The 21,970-nt window shown below is 39.8% G+C and overlaps 2 protein-coding genes across 2 annotated transcripts; one reads left to right on the forward strand and one right to left on the reverse strand.

Annotated features, from left to right (window-relative positions):
• The first annotated feature begins 3,136 nt into the window (after positions 1-3,136).
• Positions 3,137-7,329, forward strand: LOC307251389 (glutaryl-CoA dehydrogenase, mitochondrial-like). Its single transcript, XM_080028754.1, has 12 exons — positions 3,137-3,187; positions 3,684-3,793; positions 3,996-4,028; positions 4,134-4,274; positions 4,524-4,586; positions 4,826-4,996; positions 5,099-5,228; positions 5,897-6,113; positions 6,213-6,316; positions 6,517-6,642; positions 6,756-6,916; positions 7,212-7,329. The coding sequence occupies exons 2-12, from the start codon at positions 3,691-3,693 to the stop codon at positions 7,283-7,285; spliced, it is 1,323 nt and encodes a 440-aa protein (XP_079884880.1). The 5' UTR covers positions 3,137-3,187; positions 3,684-3,690; the 3' UTR covers positions 7,286-7,329.
• Positions 7,330-17,328: 9,999 nt separating this feature from the next.
• Positions 17,329-20,187, reverse strand: acp5a (acid phosphatase 5a, tartrate resistant). Its single transcript, XM_080028702.1, has 5 exons — positions 20,030-20,187; positions 19,724-19,923; positions 19,485-19,609; positions 18,816-19,161; positions 17,329-18,725 (listed from the first exon to the last, which is right to left on the reverse strand). The coding sequence occupies exons 1-5, from the start codon at positions 20,118-20,120 to the stop codon at positions 18,486-18,488; spliced, it is 1,002 nt and encodes a 333-aa protein (XP_079884828.1). The 5' UTR covers positions 20,121-20,187; the 3' UTR covers positions 17,329-18,485.
• Positions 20,188-21,970: the final 1,783 nt, after the last annotated feature.

The following is a 21,970-nucleotide window of genomic DNA, read 5'->3' on the forward strand; positions in this document are numbered from 1 at the left end:
TTGTGCAGATGTCTTTAAAACTATGAAAAGTTTAAAGGAATGAAATGTTTTAAGTTTTTTTTCCCAGAAAATGATCAGAGCATATAACACAACTTAAATAACAGTCAATCAGTGAAACTGTCAGCTTTATGGTAAAATTGTTCCTACTGGATTGAATTATAATAGGCTAATTGATTGATTTTAATCAGTTTATTTTTTTATCAAGAGAAAATTGTAACAAATGATGAAAGATCATTCACTGTTTCCTTTTATAATGAGAGGGGTATTCGGCACTTGGCATTTGGTCTCTGTTAGCTGCTAAAGTGGACATTTTCCAGCATGAATATTTTTAAAATGTTATAGACAAAATGTCAGATATTTTGGAAATGATTTGCTAACATTGCTTCAGATGTGTGACAAAACAAATTTTGATAAACAAATACATGTTTCCATAGTGATCTGCATGGTGCAATTATAGCATCCAATCATGCTCTGTCGCATGTCTACAGTACAAATGATGAGCATGCCCAGTTGAGTCTGATGTTGTATCAAAATGACAATTGGATAAGATCTACTTGACTTTGAAATAGCTGTTCATTGTTAAGACAAGGATGGCAGGACAGTCACAAAGAAGATTTCTCTACTGTCCAGTGTTTCCATAGGAACATTGAGTGACATCTGATCTATGGTTGGTGTCAACTTGTCCCCTCAGATAGGGTTACATAGAAGAATCACTAAAGAATATTTAGACAATGCGTTCCACCACCACCATCAATACACCAAATATGAAGGAGGATGAATTGTAGAGAAGCATGGTACTCCAGTAGAGTTCAGAGACTCAAATAATCAAAGGAGCATCTGGTGCCGCGTGATGGCCCAACACCTTATTTAGACACTTTATGTGTGTGCATTGTATACCTATACTTCTGGAGGTAGGCCATCTTACTGCTAGAGTGCTTGAATTTAGGCTGAATACTTTCTTTAAATAGGCTTCGTGACTGCTACTATATCTGCTATGGGGAGGGGGGGGGGGTATATTGCATTTAAGCCTACATGTTGCACTTATGTAGCACTTTTTAGCTTATTTGAGAATAATATTCCTATAGGCTACATCAGGGCTATTCAATTAGTTTTGAATGGGGGCCGGTTGGTGGAAATGATCCAAAATGAGGGGCCAGAAAAAAAATCCCTATTTGATTAACATAGGCTGCCTGTTGTTTAACAATGTGTTTAACAATCTTATCAGTTCAGGAAAACACAATAGGTTAACTCTTCAAAAGCTTATCAAAATACATAGAAATAAATGTACTCTAAGTGCAACAGCTTATCAAAATACAGGTAGGCCTAGGTTTACTAAGAGTGCAACAGCTTATCAAAAAACAGAAATAAATGTAGGCTACTCTAAGTGCAACACCTTACAGTGTTTCCCCCCTCAAATATGTTTGTCAAGGGGTCACTGTCCAGGGTCATGGGAGGCGCGGCGCAGCGCGCCGTGGCGAAAATTTTGGCTGTATTTTGCTCAAAGATGCCAATGCACAGTACAGAAATAAACAACTGCTTATTTGAATACAAAAAAACTCAATAGTATCCAGTTGCATCCCCGGAGAACAATACTGAGGCGGGGCGAGAGTACTGAGTCGGGGCGGATGAAAATACAAATAAATTTCGAACGTTATTTAGACAAATTATATTGTTTTGGCGATTAAGTTCAGGCATCACAGCTGGGTGGTTAGGGTTAGGGCAAGGGGATAGGGAGAGGTTAGAATATATATATATAGAACATTAGATTATGTTCAGGCATCACAGCTGGGTGGTTAGGGTTAGGGCAAGGGGACAGGGAGAGGTTAGAATATAGATAGAACATTAGATTAGCCACGGCGCTAGCTCCACTCGGCTAACGGAACACCGCGGCGGCCATCTTGAGAAGGTCACGTCAAACAATAAAAAAGACTGCAGACCGATAGGCTACTAGCCCCGCTACAGTACTCCCGCCCCGCCTCAGTATTGTTCTCCGGGGCTGCAGCTAGACTCTACTAAAAAAACTACAGACACTGACTTTACAGTTGTGCAATTTTGTTTGCTATGTGAAGGTACACATTTTGTGCAAACATGCAAAGTTCTACTGGTGCAATATTATGCAGACACACTAAATACAAATAATGGACCATACACAATACACTGCGGTACAATCGCGCCGCAAAGCTGCACACACAGAGCAGCTGATAGAGAAACGCTTGGAGACACATTTATTTACTGTAGATCGCGGCCTTTCGCGCAGTTATGACCATGCAAAAGCACACATCGCACATGCTAGTACATTAATTGTTTTTTTTTGGGGTCGGTCGGCAGTCAAGGTGGGGGCCAGTAAATATTCCTTCGCGGGCCGGACCCGGCCCGCATATTGAATAGCCCTGGGCTACATGATTATTGCTGTTGTGGCTCTGTATCCTCAAGGTTGAATGCACTTATTGAAAGTGTCAGCTGTTTGTTAGTTTTTCCTTTCATTTATCACCCTTCTTTTTATCTACAACATATTCCCGTGTCCATATCAGCAATGTTGGGGTAAATACACAAACACAAGCCTACCCCATTATTTACAATATATATATATATGATTATTGTTTATGTGGTGCTGCTGTCAGCTGACTCCACTGTCAGCTGCAGTGATACTTACATAAGTTGCGAGCAGGTCCCCTCAAGTTCTGCACATGGCTCCTTATTTTACCAGCCAATGAGCATGATAGGCGTGGGTCGACACCCTCCCCAGACCCCGGTCACACAGCAATCCCGAAACGCCATGTTGAGTGTGGAAGTGTGATGCAGATTTAATTCACACACTTCTACTGCAGATGAAATCAGTTACCAATTGTGCACGGTAGCCTACAAGGAGCAGCACCAAACAGACAAACTCCACAAGTGTGTTTAATAAAATTGTTTTCATAGCCAACTGCTGAAGGCACTCCAAGGTTAGTTATATAACTTTCATGCATTCAACAGTGTTCAACATGCAACACTGTTGCACAACTGTCTATAGGTCGCGCATTGCTCCGGTTGCCTCGCCTGTCATGGAAGAAAAGAGCTCCCACGTTTTACGTTACGTATCCCTGTGACGTAGCACCGGTGGATGTGTTATTTAAGAATTTTTTTAGCGCTCAGACCAGAAAGGAAAAGTCATCGAATCATCGGATTACCCACTGAAAGGGAAAAGGTACCGTGCAGCTGGATGTTTTAACCAAAGTTTCTTAAATTAAATTAGCCTAAAGTTGATAAAATATGTTTTAACTGTTCATCTGATAGCCTAACTAACATTATGAAAATACTATAATAGCCTATGTTGTCTTTTAGTGCATCAAGATGTATATGCAATTTTAATTTGGTGAATAGGCTAATCAATTGTTAATTCCATATTTATTTTCAGTCCAGCATGGATAGATAACAATAGAACAATGACAAAATCAAAAGGTGTTTATCTGAGTGTAATAAAAGCCACCGTAGCCCTACCTAAGGAAACTGCAGGGCTAATGTGTATTATATTTCGACAAACTTACCTAAAGTTCACCTGTCTGGCAACTAAACTTTAAACCAAACCATTTTTAACATCTTCATATTTCATGCACTGACAATTATGTGTAGCCTTCACTCTGTTCATATAAAACATATTTCAACTTTAATATGTGTTTCGTCTCCTTTTTCTATTTTTTCAGTAGAAACATGGCTCTCAGAGGTGCTATCACCCGTCTGCTCTCCAACAGCCACAAATGTGCTGCTGTCACTGTTTCCAGAGCCCAGGGAACAGCTGCTGCATCTCCCAAAGGTAGCCTAACATTGAAGTTCTGTATAAATGTATTAAATAAACTGAGAGAATGGGAAGATAAAGTTTGCAGTTACAGACAGTATGTAGACACTTTGACTGCAATCGTTGACACTGTCTTTCATTTTTCAATAAGTTGTTTCAAATTGGTCACAACAATGATGATGACTAATCCTCTGGACGTTTTATTTTTCTTCCTTCTTAGATGTCGAAGAAACCAAAAAGCCGGCAAAGGCACGTAAGTGAAGAGTAGAGCCTGGTCTGTCCAGATTTCTTGCACATGTTGTTAGCATATGCGACAGACAGTGACATAACCACTGCGTGTACATTTTATGTCCCTCAGCCAAGGTGTCATTTGACTGGCGGGACGCTCTGGATCTGGAGGGTCAGCTGACAGAGGAGGAGATCATGATCCGGGACTCCTTCAGAGACTACTGTCAGGAGAAACTCATGCCCCGCATCGTCATGGCCAACAGACACGAACGTAAGCAAAGCACACGACACACCCACCATCGACTATGAATGTGTTTGACTTTATGGACTAAGCTCAAAGAACTTGAACCTGAAGTTTATGTTGACAATTTGTAGTCTATGGTCATTTGTGTGTGCTTCCAATATCCTATACTTCTGAATATTGAGAAAAGTATCACCATAGCACAGATTTAGTTTATTTTTTCTGATTTAAATATTAGATTATTTTTCTTTATTTTTCCCAACATGCACCGTGCTACAGATTTCCACCGTGAAATTGTGTCTGAGATGGGAGAGATGGGTGTCCTAGGACCAACTATTAAAGGTAAATAAAAAAGCAAAAACACATAATTAACATTGTTATTATTGTCTTTGACATAATGCAGGAGTAACTGAAAGAAAACTATCTTTGTTTTGCATTATTTCAAAGATGCTTATGTGCCTTTTATAGATGTGTTTTCTCATGTATTTTTGCTTTGCCAGATCCTTTATTAAGATCCTACTTGCAATGTTTGGATAACATTGACTTGTGGAATTGAACACTGTGTTTAATGCCCCCTGCAGGGTACGGCTGTGCGGGCACCAGTTATGTAGCATATGGCTTGATTGCCAGAGAGGTTGAGAGAGTGGACAGTGGCTATAGGTCAGTCATGAGTGTCCAGTCTTCTCTGGTCATGCACCCCATCAATGCTTACGGCACTGAGGCCCAGAAGGAGAAGTACCTGCCCCGGCTTGGTGAGGAGGATTTTTTTTAACACAACGGTCCTACACAACATTGTATGAAGGGGACAAAGGACAATTTCATGATTGTCCCTCGCGTTTTCATTTGTCCTGCAGCGCGTGGAGAAATCCTGGGCTGCTTTGGCCTGACAGAGCCAAACCATGGCAGCGATCCCAGCAGTATGGAGACCAAGGCCATATACAACCCATCCAGCGGTACCTTCAGCGTCAGTGGAGCCAAGACCTGGTAGGTAGAAAAACACATACAAGTAGCATTCCTGCTGGGAATGTGTTTCGTAAGGTCTTGTTTTGACTATGGAATGGGATGAACATGAAGATACGGACGGCAGTACTTGAAAACTGATATACTGAGGACAATCAATAATTACTTAAGTTTGTGGCAACATGCAATTGTAACAAGCCCGTTGACAATGCCAGCTCCTTGGGGTAGCCTAGTGATAGAAAAGCATTTAAGGCCAGTAAACTGCAACCTTGAAAAGGTTGAGTTTGCGATTCTGGAGACTGCTTGTTGTCAAAATCACTTTTTGTCAAAATCAGTGAATTTATCCTCACGCTCCACTATCTGTCCGTACTGTGTGTGCACTGAAAAAAAATAGTTCTCATACACAGTCTAGGCTCTGTAAACTAGTGTGTAAACAAAGAGTATATAAACAAACTGGGCCTACCGTTGCTAGCAACATGCCCATTAACAGAGCCTAGGCTGTGTATTAACACTGGATTTCTATAGCTATCTCACACAGTACGGACAGGTAGCAGAACGTGAGAAGATAGTAACTTTTTTTGACATAAAATCATTTTGACAACATGCAAGCTCCAGAATCGCTGAATTCACCTTTAAGTGCGTCAATGAATGCTTAAATTCCTTCGTATTAGTCACTCTCTTCCCTCTGCTAGGATCACAAATTCCCCCGTGGCGGACATCGCAGTGGTGTGGGCCAAGTGTGAGGATGGCCGGGTGCGGGGTTTCATCTTGGAGCGTGGAATGAAGGGTTTCGTTACCCCCAAGATTGAGGGCAAGTTCTCGCTGAGGGCGTCTGCCACTGGCATGATCCTGATGGATGAAGTTGAAGTTCCCCAGGAGAACATGCTGCCCAACGTCTCTGGTCTAGCCGTAAGTGTCTGCTCTCTCAGCTATCAATGTAAACTCAGACAAAATCCAAATCAATTTGACTTTAATTTTACAACAATATCTTACATATTTCATGATCAGGGTCCCTTTGGCTGTCTGAACAACGCCCGCTATGGCATTGCATGGGGAGCTCTGGGAGCTGCTGAATTCTGCTTCCATGCTGCCCGACAGTACACCATGGACAGGTACATGATGTTCTTTTGACAGCATCTGTCACTAAAGTCAAGGGCAGAGGACCATGCATACAAATCAGAAGCAAAATCAAGTAAAGAAAGTGTAACATTAGCATTTCTATACTGTATGCAATTCATCCAGATCTCGTGTTATGCCAGCCTCAGCTTTTTGAGGTGGATTGCTTTTCATATCTTTTCTACCCTCCAATCAGAATCCAGTTTGGGGTGCCACTGGCCAGGAATCAGCTGATGCAGAAGAAAATGGCCGACATGCTGACAGAGATCACCCTTGGGCTGCAGTCATGTCTGGTCCTTGGAAGACTTATTGATGAAAAGAAGTGAGTCTCCTCTTTGTGTTTTTTAAATGTCTTTCAAGCTTAGTCCAGAGAGCCACTGTTCCTCCCTTCTAGAAGAGAGTTTTCCTTAAACGCACGTGTTCTTCCGCTAATAGAGCAGCACCAGAGATGATCTCCCTGCTAAAGAGGAATAGCTGTGGCAAAGCTTTGGATGTTGCCAGACAGGCCAGAGACATGCTGGGAGGAAATGGCATCTCAGACGAATACCACATAATTCGCCACGTCATGAACCTGGAGGCTGTCAACACATACGAGGGTAGGTAAACACCAGTGGATACATGCAGTCAAAAGTCACATAAAAAGGCGTTCAAACTTTAGCTGAAATCTCATGCATCCACCACCAGAGGTCAGCAGCAGTGCACAGATTATTCTCTGTTGACAGCAAATTGATCAAGATTTATTCTGAATTTTTAGTCCACTTTTCGATCGTGGCCATTGAAGTGAATATAAATGAGTTCAAATGTAGCCTTGTTACTGCAAATTTAAAATTAATACCAATTTCTTTATGGGTAAACAACTTGTTTATAATGTGTTTTCATTGTTTTCCATAGGAACTCATGACATTCATGCTTTGATCCTGGGCAGAGCCATCACTGGACTGCAGTCATTCACCGTTGAAAAGTAACGGTTCTTCAACATCTTCTTAAATGACTTGATGTGAATTACCGGTAGTACTGTTCCACCGCTCAATCTGACATGAGGTGGACTCTGTCTCAAATTCGCTTTGCATGGTGGAATAAATCTTCAAAACATTTATATTTTTTTAATCTTACTGATGGGAGCTGTTTTCTACTGCCTCTGTTTGGTATCTATGTTAAATATGTTAGGTCAACCTGACAACACAATGGGTCCAACTGTTTGTATATATAGGCACTGACTGGGTACGGTGCTTTGAGGGAGTGAGAAGATATCAGTGTTGTAGCAAAGATTCTGTGTACTCCATTCAAATGTTGTCATTTTACACTGTTATCTTATGTAAGTTACTGTAGGTTTGAAGAACTGCATGTCTGTTTTGACGCTTTTTAGTTTTAGTGCAAAACAAAAGTACCTAAGGCATAATAGGGTGTGACAAAACATAACAAATATAAAACGTTTATTTGTTTGATTTTGTTCTCGTTTTATTTATTGAACAACAGATACTGAGCATAAATAAAAAACATAAATAAATAAAGCATGGGGTCAATTCTCGCATTTGTTTTCAATTTAAAATCATGAGTTGTAACCTGAACTGCTGTTATAAATAAAAAGACATAGTCAACCGTGTATCTTTAGAAAAAAGAAGAAGAGGAAACCAAAAGTAAGAAACTAAACGCAACTATTCTGAACACTCAATATATTAATAAACCAAAGAACACCATCACTGAATAATGACTGGTTAATCAGGGTTCAGATGTCTGGCTAATGGACAGGCCTGCTCTGAGCCCTGACAGCGCCCGGCTGGCCTCTACCAGCTCCTTGTTGAGTTTAGTGCAGCTCTCCAGCACCTCTGACAATGCCTGCAGTTTCACCTGCATCTCACCACTGTTCTCTTCATAGACCGTGTACATCTGCTGCTTCATGCGCTGGCACATCTCTCCCACCTAATAGTAAAATTGTGGTGTGAAAAAAAAATCACACCATTGACCAAATGAGTGTGTTTGTGGACAGGGATGGCACAAGATAGCCAGTGACCAACAATGTATATGTATAAATCTACAATTAAAAAAAGGAAGTGCATTCATGCCAAAATGAGGGGAATATTGTGTTAGCTCTGGACTAAATAGCCATACAGAATAGGGCCAGAAGCATGAAAAAATAAATTGGTACCTTCTCCACTAACTTCTCCTGAAAGCCGTCCATCACTTTCTGGTCACTTGTGCGGCTGTCGTTAATCTTTTCTACCAGATCCTGCACTCTTCGGCTAATGTCATCGATGCCTGAGCTTCAATGGATATTGACACACACTCAGGTTGAATATGGCTTTAACCTAAATTGTCTTATTCAGTGAGGAGTGTACCTACACATTACATATAATAGCTATGTTTCCCCAGGATGAAATTATTACTTCAGTGTCCTTTACCTGGTATGTTGCTGCTCTTGAATCTCAGTCATGCTCACGTTCGAGGACTTCTCTCTTGATGAATCAAAGTCTGTCTCTTCTGTCTGTATTGCCAAGGACAATGGGAAAAAAAGAGCTATAAACTCTTCCATAATCTCCAGGTTTGCGAAGACATTTCACACATTTTAGCCTTAACAGTCCCGATAACTTTTATTTTATTGTATGTTGAGATAACAAAACGTTATCATGGGGAAACATAATGAGAATAAGAGTCCATGTATTCATCATGAGATCCAGTTGTGGTTGGAACCAAACATAGCCGACCAGAGTAGCCTACCAATGAAGTTGCTACATCTGGTTCTTAGAAGATACTGACTTGTTTACACTAACTAACTTGTTCTTAGCTTTCGTCAGGAGTATTTAAAAACTATATCTATAAATTACGGTACGTCTTCATGATGACATGTTACCATTTGTGAATCCTCGTTCCCGCTGCTCTTCGGAGTGGACTGTGAGGTGGACGGGAGGTCTTCAAAGAAAAAGTCCATTGTTGTCTCTTTGACTCTGCAGGGCTTTAATTAAACTGAATAAAAATAAGAAACAAGTGTTAATTTTTTTAAATAAAATAAAACTTCGTGTAGCACTACTGTTTCTCGGTATAATGTAACGTTCTACTCACTGCTAGCTACAGACATGTTAAGCTTTAGCTATCTCCACTCGGTGAAACCTATGGGTGAAACGTTGGCTTTATCTTCCCACTTTCAAACCACAAAATGAAGACAGTTGTTTAAAGTTACAGTAGCCTTTAAACTATGTTATAAACTAACACATGCTCATTATTTTACTTCCAGAACTATAGTTACTTGGGGCATTAGCTGTGTGTGTAGGAATTAATGTTATCATACCGGCTAGCCGTAGGTGCGAATGCTAGCTAAATTAGCTAACGTTGTGACCTAGCTAGCTAGTCCTGTGTTCGTCGGGATTAAAAACTCACGCGACCGGTTTTATAATGTTGCAGTTAGAACTACATTCTATAGTATAGGCCCATTAAAAGTAATATTCAATGATTGGTCGATATCATGTGATGGAAGAATGTAGAAAATAATAATACTTATGCCTAGCATAGGCCTACATGCAAAAATCGAAACAATATAAATCATACAGCCCCAAAATATTTCATTTTTTAATGTAATTTTAAACATAAATAATAATTTATATAATTGAATTACGTAGCCTATATTTAGATGCAAATTAGCAGCACAAAATTACCGTCATAGACATTCTTTATTATGTGTAGGCTATATAATTACCTAGGCCTAATACATTTTGTAATCCCAAAAATCTCCAACAGTTCTACCAGAGCAGCAAGGTGAAGGAGTGGTGTCATGCTAATTGATAAATAGGGTGGTAAACGTGGATTTGAAATGAAAAATACATTGATTAATGATAATTTGCTAATTTCACTCCACTTTTCACTTTACATGATAATTTATCACTCCATTTTCTCTTCACGTGTTATTTTTCACCACATTTTTTAAAATCACATCCATTTTAATAAATTATTTTTTGTTGTTGATACATGGTTGAATGTAAATAAAAACATGGCTCTAAATTAATCATCAAGACTGTTAATCAAATCGACTTTAAATTAATCGTATCACTTTTAAAGCTCTATTTATCAATTCACATGCAATTTTATCACATCCATTTTTATCACTTGATTTTTGTTATTACCTCCCCTCATACCCATTAAATTTAAAGAAGGCATATTCACCCAAAAAAAATAAAAAATCTGAGCAATGAGGAATTACGACATTTTTATTACTGTGCCAATTAAATGTGTAGTCAGTGATTCTGAAGTGTGAGGAGTAAACACTCACTCAGATTGTCACGTTGTTTGGTGGATTAAGTGCGATGGTATGAGGGACTGATTGATTGCTGCTGGTGGCATAATCTCTCTCTATCTCTGCCTCTCTCCCTTTCTGTGTGTGTGTGTGTGTGTGTGTGTTTGTCACCGCCCACAATCTGGATTATTTCTCCAGTGAGGACACAGCACTTTGCAGAGAGCCCCGCAGACTGCTGTCTGACATGCACTAGTGTCTTGTGGAGGATAAATGGATGCTGCTGTTTATAAAAAGTAAAATAACAGCTGTGCAGAAACATGTTGGTGGACCGGTACTGCAGAGACCCAGTTGTGTTTAACCCTGAAGCTGCAAAGCCTTGGCCTTGAGAGGTGGGTGGATTTATTCACTAACTTTTTTTCTCGTTGGTCAAGTGGCTTGAATTTAAAAAGTATATTAGCTAAATAAAAAAGTAAATTTGAATAGCGATTGAATCAAATTGGATCACACATTCATCTGTTTTAAACTGTCAAATGTGAAGATCTAAAAAAATGTGATTCGCTTTAATGCTTTGATTCTGCATTATAGGGAGTGACATCTGAGCGAGTCGATCAATCAAATTGGAAAAAAAATTCACTTTGAATATACTGGACTAACTGCTGCTCACTGGAGGAAGTTGGGGCTTCTACTCTGGGAATATGGCCAATTTTAACATCACGGGTAAGGGCCAGCCGTACTTGGTCAATGTTGTGGAGCCACTTTACAAGGAGTACAAGCCTCCTCCCAGGGACCTCATCCAGCTACCTAAATCTGTAATCTACCTACTGGTGGCCGCTCTGGTCGTGGTTGCCGTGGCTTATGCTATCGTGGGTCACCTCATCAAAGACCTCATGCTGGACATAACAGGTATAAATTTGTAGCCTAGCAGAACTCTTATCAACCTATGCATACGTTTATCATTTGTGTACTTTGTGACATCTAGCCTTATGCATCAGTTTAAAATTTTGATAATATAGCAAATCTGTTAATACAGGCTGCAACTATAGAAGGTAAAATATTAACTTGTTGGATTGTGGTGTGTGTAAATGTGATTATGTGTTTTATTATAACATTGTTAGAATTATTTACTTGCTGAAAGCCTGTTGTAGGTGGAAATGCTTAGATAAAGTGGACATGCACTGTATTTGTCACCACACTTGGTTCGTTTTCACTTGTGTTTTGTGTCATATGCTACCCAAAATCTGTAAATTAGTAGAGCTTAATGGTATGTGGTTTCACTGTGATGTCTTGAAATATTATAATTTGATAAAGTATGATGAATGGAGAGGTTATCAGGCATTTTGCTATAGTGAATGGGTCGAATTAAAAAAAAAATCTAGACTACATGTGAATTTTGAGAACAAGATTAGCGTCATATACATTCTTATGTCTCCAAATGCCTCACTGGAATCTTAAATAGCTAGAAACACAGAAAATTCTTTTTTGGGATTTTTTTTATGACGACTAACCCTTTCTGTATATTAAAAAGTCATGTTTAAAAGGTTGTGGTGTCGGGGATGGTGGGGATACATTGCTGTGTTCTCATCCCTCTCCTGTTATCTGCCCGCAGATTGTTTGCTGGGCCCATTGGATGAGGATATGAAGGTAGAGGGTGAGGTAAAGGGAGCGGATCCCCTGCATGGACCAGTCTGCCTCAGCCACTCCCACCCCAACGCCTTCCACGTGTGGGACCAGGACGACGTCATGATCCCCATGCCTCCCCTGAGTGGCGGCAGCCCGCTGGCCAGCCCTCTGATGACCGTCATACCCTACATACCCTCCTTCTTTCCCACCTCCCTCAGCCTCAACAGCCCGTCCTACAACCACCCAATCCCCAAGGAGAGTGATGCATGAAGCAGACCAAAGGACAAGTTTTAATTTCTTCTTTTTTTTAATCAATTCATTTTGTTTAGTTCAGCATCTTTAACCTCTTGTGTTCACGTCTGAAACACATTTGACCCCAATCTACGGTCTTTAAAGGAAAAAGTTGAGACATTTCTGGATTGCTCTCGAGAAAATCAATGACATTCACAAATCAAGCAAGATCGTATGACCTGCAGTGACTTTCCACATCTGACAGTCATCACACACAAGCAGTGACTAATGCCAACCTGGATGTATTAACTGTTGTGTCTACTTGACCGAGATGATAAACAAACAACATGTTTTCTGAGGATTAGAGCCTGGGACACTCAATGGGACGGCCTTTACTTTTTAATTTTCCCTGTGGATTTGTGCCAAGTCAGCATCACGACTACCCTCTCCTGCCAGATTGCCCCATCAGCTCATGCTGTTGCATTCGTTTTGATCCCAACATATTTCAACAGACATCAGATGGAATTCAGTTATGAGAAATCCTGCTACCATAGTGAACATAAATAATCCAAATTTAACTTAAACTCCACACAACCAGTCAAAATCATGTCTTAATGCTTCACTGTTTCACTGAATAATTATATAATAATGTATCCTGTTATATTAATACCTGAATAGAAGTGACAAAGATCAGTGTATAAATTTAAAGGGGGGCCACACATCTTTTATGTTGAGTTCAAATAAAGGTGAAATACCACGGTATGGTTTGCTAACACGTGTCTTAATCTCTTTCACATGCTAAATATATTTCTAGTCGTTAGGAGGATCAGCTTAATTTACCAACTAAGAGGGTGAGGTCAATTCAATTAGCTGAGGTGACGACGTTCAGGTGACTCGACTGTAAAATCTATTTACGCGTATGTAGAGTGAACTTTCCCACGGGTTTTGCCTAAATAATAATTAACAATAAAGTCAAATTTTTATTTTAATCTGGGTTTTTGTGGTAAATAGTGTTACATTGGTAAAATACAAAGTAGCTGAGGTGTGAAAAAAAATGTCTCTACATGACTTCCTCAATAATAGTGTATGATTCGCCCAATATATCTGCTAAATTGTTTAAATATGATAATGTTTGTTTACAATGTGACTATTTTTACTGGGCATCTGAAAACACACGCACTGTTACGCAACTCAAAAAGACAGATATCACGGTCTCTTTTAAGAGGATTTTGGCTAAAATGCAGAAATCCTTTAGATATTAAAAGCACACAAAAGGCTTGGAAATAGTACACACAGTACAGTTGTAGGCTACAGTATCAGCACTTTCATTCATTTCTCAAAAAGGAGATTTTTCCGACTTTGTTGTCTCTGTTGAAGTATTAACATTGTCTTTTTTTTCTATATCAGATGATATTGTAGAGCTTTCATTGAGTTGATTATTCCACTTGTGAAACATTGAGTTTCTGTATTTAGTGAAGGGTAGAGATTAGGGAGAGAAGATTAGATAAGCAGCTTAGCCCTTAATACAACATCCCTTTTTATTACTTTTAAACCGTTGAATTAGATAATCGGGCAGCAGCAGCCAAAACTGTGTGGACAAACCTTGGGCGCTTTTATTTCTTAAATTCTATTCGCACAATAGGACTCACTTGATCCAGGCTGGGGTTTTTAGAGACAGATAGAGTTTCAGCAGGAAAAAAGAGTGTTGAGTCAGAATGAAGAGTATAAAGGCCTGGTGAAGCAGAGTTGGTCTGATATAAGTCCAAAACAGTGTGACCGACTGATGGGCAAGAGATTGGTTTTGCAAATAGCATTGGCAGCAGAATGCAGCAAGCTGTGGGGTGCAAAGATGCAGCATCATGATGGAGTATAAAAAGATAAAAAGAGCAGGTGGAGAAGGGTAGGCCTATATAGTGAAAGTTAAAGCCCCATTGGAAAGATGTTCATGAGAAATTTAAGCAACGGGTTTAGTCAGAAAGGGGTGTACACTTTAAAGCAGGGGTGCCCACTAGGTCGATCGCGAAAAAAAATAAAAAATGTAATTTAATTTAATTTTATTTTTTTACTATGAAAGAGCGAACGAGCTGTGCGAGCATGCGCTGACGTTCGGTGGAGGGAGAGAGGACACCACTTTCTATTTTGACATACAGTACATATCAGTTTGTTAGCCATTGAGCTAACCAAAGCTAATCCAAGTCAAGGAAGTGGAGAGGCTTCTGCACTGTGACAAATTCTACTATGTAAAATACAGCCAGAGAGAGGAAGACTGTTCAGACAAACAGACCACCACATATTCTAGTGGGACAGAAGTGATCATTGAGAAGGATTTTTTTTGTATGACTATAATTCTGCCTTTAAGATAAACCTATATGCATTTGTGTATATTTCTTGCTCTTTTAAATTAGAATTGCTTAAGCCTTCCTAGCCTAATACATAACATCACCACCAACAATTTTTTATAACAATTATGATATTGTATCGGACAGTATCGGTATCGACCGATATCCAAAACCCAGATATCGGAATCGGACCGGAACTAAAAATAGTGGATCGGTGCATCCCTAGGTTCATGCAGTTATGCAAGGTACACCAACTTATATTGTACATTCATTTTCAATATGTTTAAATAAATATGTACAGGCTTGTTTGGTTTGCGGTGCAGAACTTTCACTTTTATTTAAGAAGTATTTATTTATTGGAGACTTTGGTTGTATGCAGCAGTTTTTTATTTTCTATACTGGAAAATACCTTTAGGCTGCAATTCTGCACACATTTTTCCTCTTAACTGAGAACCGTACCGTACAGAACAGAACCGTGACTTAAAAACCGAGGTACGTACCGAACCGTGACTTTTGACCCCTAATAGTAGGTGGTAGCTCACTTTGACTTGGTCATTTTCAAAGTAGCTCACAAGCTGAAAAACAGTGGGCACCCCTGCTTTAAAGGATCAGGATTATAAAAAGGAACAGCATTTTGAAACAACCAGGCTGCTTTAAGATTAAGATTAATACTTTTCATTCCAGGACAAGCAGATTTATTCCAAAAGTAATATTCTTAGACTTTCATTCCAAAACTTGTACTTACTTAGTGTTTACTGGAACTAAACCCTGCATTCTATACTTCTATACTATTAAGTATGCCAGAAAAAATATTTAGGATGTCCCAATAGATGCATGTCAAATGCAGTATACAAAAAATACCCAGATGCCGTAATGCATCCTAATGCACTTTTTTTCTTCAAATCAGCATGCTTTAGTGTAGTTTAGTATAAAGATGTGATTCGGAACGCAGGGACATTATCAACACAAATTTCAGTTTTTCTCTGTGATCTTCCTGGTTAGAAGTGGGTGAAGCCATTCGAACCAATAAGGATTTAGCAACAATTGACAGATGCAGGCTTTTTTGCTCATGTTGCCAGGCAACTATCGGTCCAATCTGATCAAGCATCAACCACACACACCTTGCTAAAAACCACCTGACGACATTTTTTCCTCTTTTTGATTTTAAATTTTTTTTTTTTTTTTTTTTTACATTTGATCATTCAATCAAGATGCGTGGGGCTTTAAATAACAATATTATTATTTGTTAAAGTGTTCTCCCCCATCGTTCTGCATCCATTCTCTCTTAATATCCAATAAGATTTATTGTTATACTTCCTATCAGTTCTTACTACTCAACACCTGCATGGTTATTTGAGATGACCATTAATTTAAAAGTTACTAATTTAAATTAAAAAAACATTTTAAAGAGTGAAGACAGAAGGCTTGGTAATCCTATTTAACCAGGCATGAGATCTGACCCTAAAGGAGGATGCACTGGTGGCAGGAGCTCTGAAACTGACTCAGAGGTTAATGCTCAAAGGTGAAGACTATAAAAAGAAGGACACTGTTGCCGCTGTTGGGGGATAAGGTGAGGGCATGATATGGAAGTTTCCCGAACAAAAGTTTATTTTTTTCTGGGTTATTCCAAATATTCTTGCACGTTAATACACCTTCTTTCCGAAAAATTATGTGACAATGCCTTTCAAGGGGTTAAGGGAAGAGTTTAGAAGTAGGTTATGTTAAGGTTAAGGGATTAAGCGAAGATCCTGTTTTGTGCCTGTGTTGGTAGGCCTATGATACAAACGTTTCAAAGCTGTCTATATCCAACACTACTTTACTGTAAGAACTCCACGCAGTGTGTAAGCAGAATAAGCTGTTTGATCAACAAACAGACTAAACTGCTTGTGAAATAATCCTTTCACTCTGCTCACAGACAGTTATCAAAATAAATTTGACAGAAGTGGAACATTTGAGGGTAGGATTACTGAACTGTAGTTTAGTACATTTAGTGGCAGTCGTAAAAAACATAAAAACATGGAGCTACACATTAACTGAATATCGGAAAACTGAGGGATTTTTGGTATCTGCCAAATAGGGAAGATAGGGAGCTATAAAACCTGTTAGCTGCTAAATGATCCACTATGTAGCCAGGTAGTGGCTAACTTTATCAGTCTGCTTTTTGAGCACCCACTGAGGACACAATGACACATACATGCATAGTGTCGAATCACCAGTCTGTGTGACCTGGTTTGCAACCTGGCTTTTACGTTAGTCAGGGTTTGTGCTCATTACTTGTCCTTTATCCTCAGGTGACGGTCTATCCCCTATTGGCATTGAATTATTTCTGTCAATCCAGCTCTAAGTCTAATGCTGCATAAAACCAGCAGACTAACTCATCCTAATTGGACAAGTACAACACACACACACATAACACTAAGCAGGAATAGAAAAAGCTAATGCTTACCCTTAAAAAAAAAAAACACTATGGCATATCATTACACAATAAAATAAGACATTATGGCATTGTCCTGGGTTTTTAAATCTTTCATCCAAAATAATATTATGCACAAATTGTACATTTATTTTTTCAATGTAGAATACAATGATCCCAAAATCCGTCTAGAGACAGCAAAGACAACTAAGCTGCACAGTTCAACAGGAAGGACACAACATAGAAAATCTATCTGCTCAACCTCAGGTTAATCATTAGTTGGTAATGAATCTTGTTAGATTCATTACCAATCCGCTGTCATTCAGCATAATCCCTTTTTTTGGCAGGGCAGACGTTTCTCTGTTAAAGACAAAAAGCGCTGACTGCAAGGGCAAGTTTTGACCTCTCCCGTCCTTCAGCAGCAAAGAAACAAGTCAGTATCAAACACTGCACATGTGGGAGCATAATGTCTCATATTTTTGATTGCTCAGTGATATGATCCAACTAACCTATTACCGTTCTTTCATTAGAGACATTTGTAAATTGGAACTTTACAAAATGATAGCAATGCCAATGTGTACATTTCAAACATAAGCCTATAAGGCAAACCATTATGCCTTTGTAACCCCCTGAAACTTCATTTTCACAAATTCTGAATAAAAATGGGGGAAAGCCAAAAAATAAAAAGAGTAATTTTCTAGGCTCCGACTGGCATCTACTGAACTCGTCTGAAAAGCTAAATGTGTTGTCATGCAAATCTGTGAATTCTCAAGTCAATTATCAAACAAGCTTTGAGGGGGGGTTACCAAAATACAAGGAATTTGTCTAGATTTGCATACATGCAGGTGCAAAGGAACCAATTCCATTGAAACTTGTAGACAAGTGCAGCTATTGTGTTCATGGCTGTTGAATGAATATTTCAATTGCTTATGGCACACATACCAGACATGACCAGTGAATGCAAATGTTCTTACTGCATTAGGACCAGATGTCTCATTTCTTTACTGAAAGTCAAAGTATTTATTTTCTATTGTGTTTGCAGAGATGCAGGGGATTTTACCACTTCAACAAAGCAAAAAGAGAACAGAAGTCTGTGGTTGAAACTTCCGCGACAAGTCACAACTAAATAAGCTATTCTTCACAACGCATTTATTCCTTTACAATACAAAACCATTTATTTTATAATATAATACATTTACAGGTAAAACCAGCTAATTCCCTTTAAAACTTGTAATGTGAATTGCTTTTTGAAATTTTAACGACAATGTTTAAAAACACAGGCAGACTTATTGCTGTATGGCATGCAATTGAAAACTTGAACGCTGTTGTGGTTAACTATTCTACTGCAAGTTCCTCGCGGAGAGGACAGTGCGATAGAGAGACGTGCCTTTAGCCTGCAGGAAGGTCAGGATCATCTTGTTGTTGGTCACTTCTACATGGACAAAGCCTCCCAGCGTTGAAGCTTGGCCGGTAAAGAACTTCACAGAACCTTTGGGAACATGTTTCCAGTGACGGACATCAGGATCCAGGAAGTTCCCAGCCCCGCTCACCACGTAGCCCACACCCTTCTCTTCAATGTACTGTAGGGGAAGATAAGATATGATTAAAAAGGGCAAAGTGGGCATGGAGATTTAAAAAAAAAAATGTGTGCAATTTCTTTATAAACCTACCTGCAGATTGTGGTCATGGCCACAGAAGTAAGCAGTGGCGTTGTATTTGTTGAGCAGAGGGTAAAGCCTCTGCAGCAGACACTCTGTTGGGCCGTGTTCAGACACAGACCACACAGGGTAGTGACCAGCCACCAACAGGAAGTCAGCCTTGTTGCCAGCCAGTCTCTCCTTCAGCCAAATCAGCTGACGGTTTGCGTCCACGGCACGCAGAGGGCCCCTGGGCTTCTCATCCAAGAAGTCGTCAGAGTTGCCGCACAGCATAATAGTGTCCAGCATGATGATGGTTAAAGTCTTGCCCGTGTTGGGGATGTGAAAGTTCAGCTCGTAATAGTAAGAGGGGAAATTCCTACGAAAAGGTGGAAACAAATAGCAAATTTCCAAATTTAGATTCTTGTCACTGTGTCGGCACTGAAATATTTAATAAACAATGTTAATACACAGCCTATCCTCTGTAAATGGCCATGTTGTTACAGTGGGCATCCTTTGGAAACGTCCCGTTTACAGCACCTATAGTTGTGCATTAACGCCAGATTTCTTTTTAAGTGCACAGTAGGCTACAGGTAGCTATTTTGAGGAGGTATTCACAGAGTTTGACAACAGGCAGTCTCTCAGAATCACTGACTCCACCTTTAAAATCGTTTAATGAAACATCTTTAAGCATTTCCTTACCATCTGTCAGATTTTTGACTGTACTCGATCTGGGCTTTGACGTTCCCTGCATGGTCATGATTGCCAGCGAGCACATACCAGGGGATGTGGAGAGACTTTGCAGTGTACACTGTCTCAAAAGTGCTCTGATGGAAGATTCAGACAAAACACGCTTGTTTTACGCCCACAATGTTTTCACGTCAGGTTTTGTATGTTAATTTAGGTATTATTTCACAATACATCAACTTCTCCCATCTGACCTTAAACCGAGGGGAATCCACACTGTCAACACCTCTGAAGTAGAAGTTATCGCCAAGGGTCAGAACAAAGTCAGCTCCCATCTGCTCTGCCACTGTGGCCATTTCTCGAGCAGTAGCCTTCTGCACAGGGGTGATAAAGGGTGGAAAAGGCACTCCACCCCAGTCTCCCACAGCCAGGAACTTAATGGAGGTTCTGTTTTCTGTAAAAGGGAACATCAAACAAAAATATTTAATAAACATAAAAGGAACGAGGCCTTGCATGATCTTACAGTTCACAAGAAGATCCTGTGTAAAGCGATAACTTACTGCCATTGTCTTGCAGCTCTTGGAAGGTGGTGGGAAAGCAGTAGGTCACAGGGATGGCAGCAATTAAGATGGAGACCAGCGCAAGGGCCATCTTTAAAGAAAGAAGAAACGATCAGTGAACTTCAGGACTAAACGCAGCACGAATACAGAACAAGACATTGAACCACATTCAAAAGTGAAAGTAAACACACCGGAAAAACTAGAAAAGGAACCTGAAAACAAACCACCCCAACTGCTTCCCATGCATGCCTAAACTTGCCACCCCTTTCTTCCTAGCACACTGAACAACAACAACTTGCTTTTATGCCTTCAGGTGACTTGTGATTGGCTATGCCCTGAAGCAGACATGTCACAGCTGGAACCAATCGAAGCAAATCAATGCAGCCATGTCTGTGAAAGCATGTCTTTATCACCTCCTCTGCTTCTTTTAAAGCTATAGTGCGTAACTTTTTAATTTAATTAAATGTTGGTTGCATGCAAGCCATCGCTTAACGAGTTGACACAAAGTTGATTAAGCATATCAGCTCTACAAAACTCCTCTCTTTGTATTTCTCATTATGGCAGCGTTCACAAACTGGTGTCGCCACTGGCGTAGGACGTCAGGAAAATCCCAAGAAGCACCCAAGAAATGTTTCAGTCGTGGATTCTACTGGTAGAAAAACCCTCGACGTACAGCAAAATAAATCAAATCCATGCTCGATCACCGAAGGCTACATCGTCTAGATGCACAGACAGTGTTGTTGTAATCACTCAAAATTCCTCATGGGGGGGCGACAGAAGTTACGGACTATAGCTTTAAATAAGAAACTCTTCTATTCATGAAACACAGGGCAAATGTTCCCCATCAGCTTCTGTAGACAAACCATAAGAGTAGAGCAGTGCATAAGGTATCAATCCCCTCCAAATCAAAAAGAAAACAGAGCTGGCAGACAGGAAAAACAACTAAGTAAGACTGTGAGAGAAGGTGCCAGTGTACAGAGATAATAATGTCAGAGTCCAAAGATAAAAAGCACTCACAGCTGTTAAAGTGAAGTGTGTTGACTGGAGAACTCTTCATCCTCGATTCCCTCTTCCTGCCCTCCTTTTATCACAACTCCCAGAGGAGAGGACGGCCCGGGACACGCAGCAAGGCATGATCATTGCTCACAGACTGCAGGGGTCATCTGTGCCACATGTGACCGTGGTTATTATAGCTGGTGTCCAGACTCCACTTTTTTTCCCCTTCAGTGTCACATCAACTATTTCCCTTAGTCATTTTTACCCCCCTCCCCCATCACTGTGCTTCCATCTTGGTGGATAAGTTGGGGAATAAGACATTAAGCCCAATAAGGTTATTTCAGTGGCTTAATACTCAACATAAAGAACCATAAATGTAAAGGGTTGGTCGAATTGTTAAAGGTGGAGTCAGCAAACACTTGTCAAAATCCCTCTTTGTCAAAATCTGTGAACAAGTCCTCAATATCCGCTACATGTGCGTACTGTGTGTGCGATAAAAAAGTGGTGTTAATACACAGCCTAGGCTCTGTAAAGAAATATGTAAACTATATACAAAGGGGCCCACCATAGCTAACAACATGCCTGTTTACAGAGCCAAGGCGGTGTATCACTTTTTTCTTTTTTTCAGCGCACACACAGTACAGACAGGAAGCGGATCATGAGGAGATATTTACTGATAATGAAATCACACTATAATTGTGAAGGGGTGGCCGAATCTTTTGTGCTTTTTTGTCTTCTTAAAATAGGTTTGTTCTTTAAATGTAACTTGAACTAAAAAAACAGGCCTCACTGCCTTCTTCTTGATGCAAACACATAATTGTCAGAAGAAGGCCAGTGTCCCATAAACCAAGCTTTGAATCAGAGCCACATGACAGCAGCATTTACATTTTATACTGCTTTCAAATGAGAAGGCCTGATTAAAGGAGAACGCCACATTTCTTTTTT

Source organism: Ammodytes marinus, assembly GCF_949987685.1.
Source record: "Ammodytes marinus genome assembly, chromosome: 6".
Taxonomy (NCBI): domain Eukaryota; kingdom Metazoa; phylum Chordata; class Actinopteri; order Uranoscopiformes; family Ammodytidae; genus Ammodytes; species Ammodytes marinus.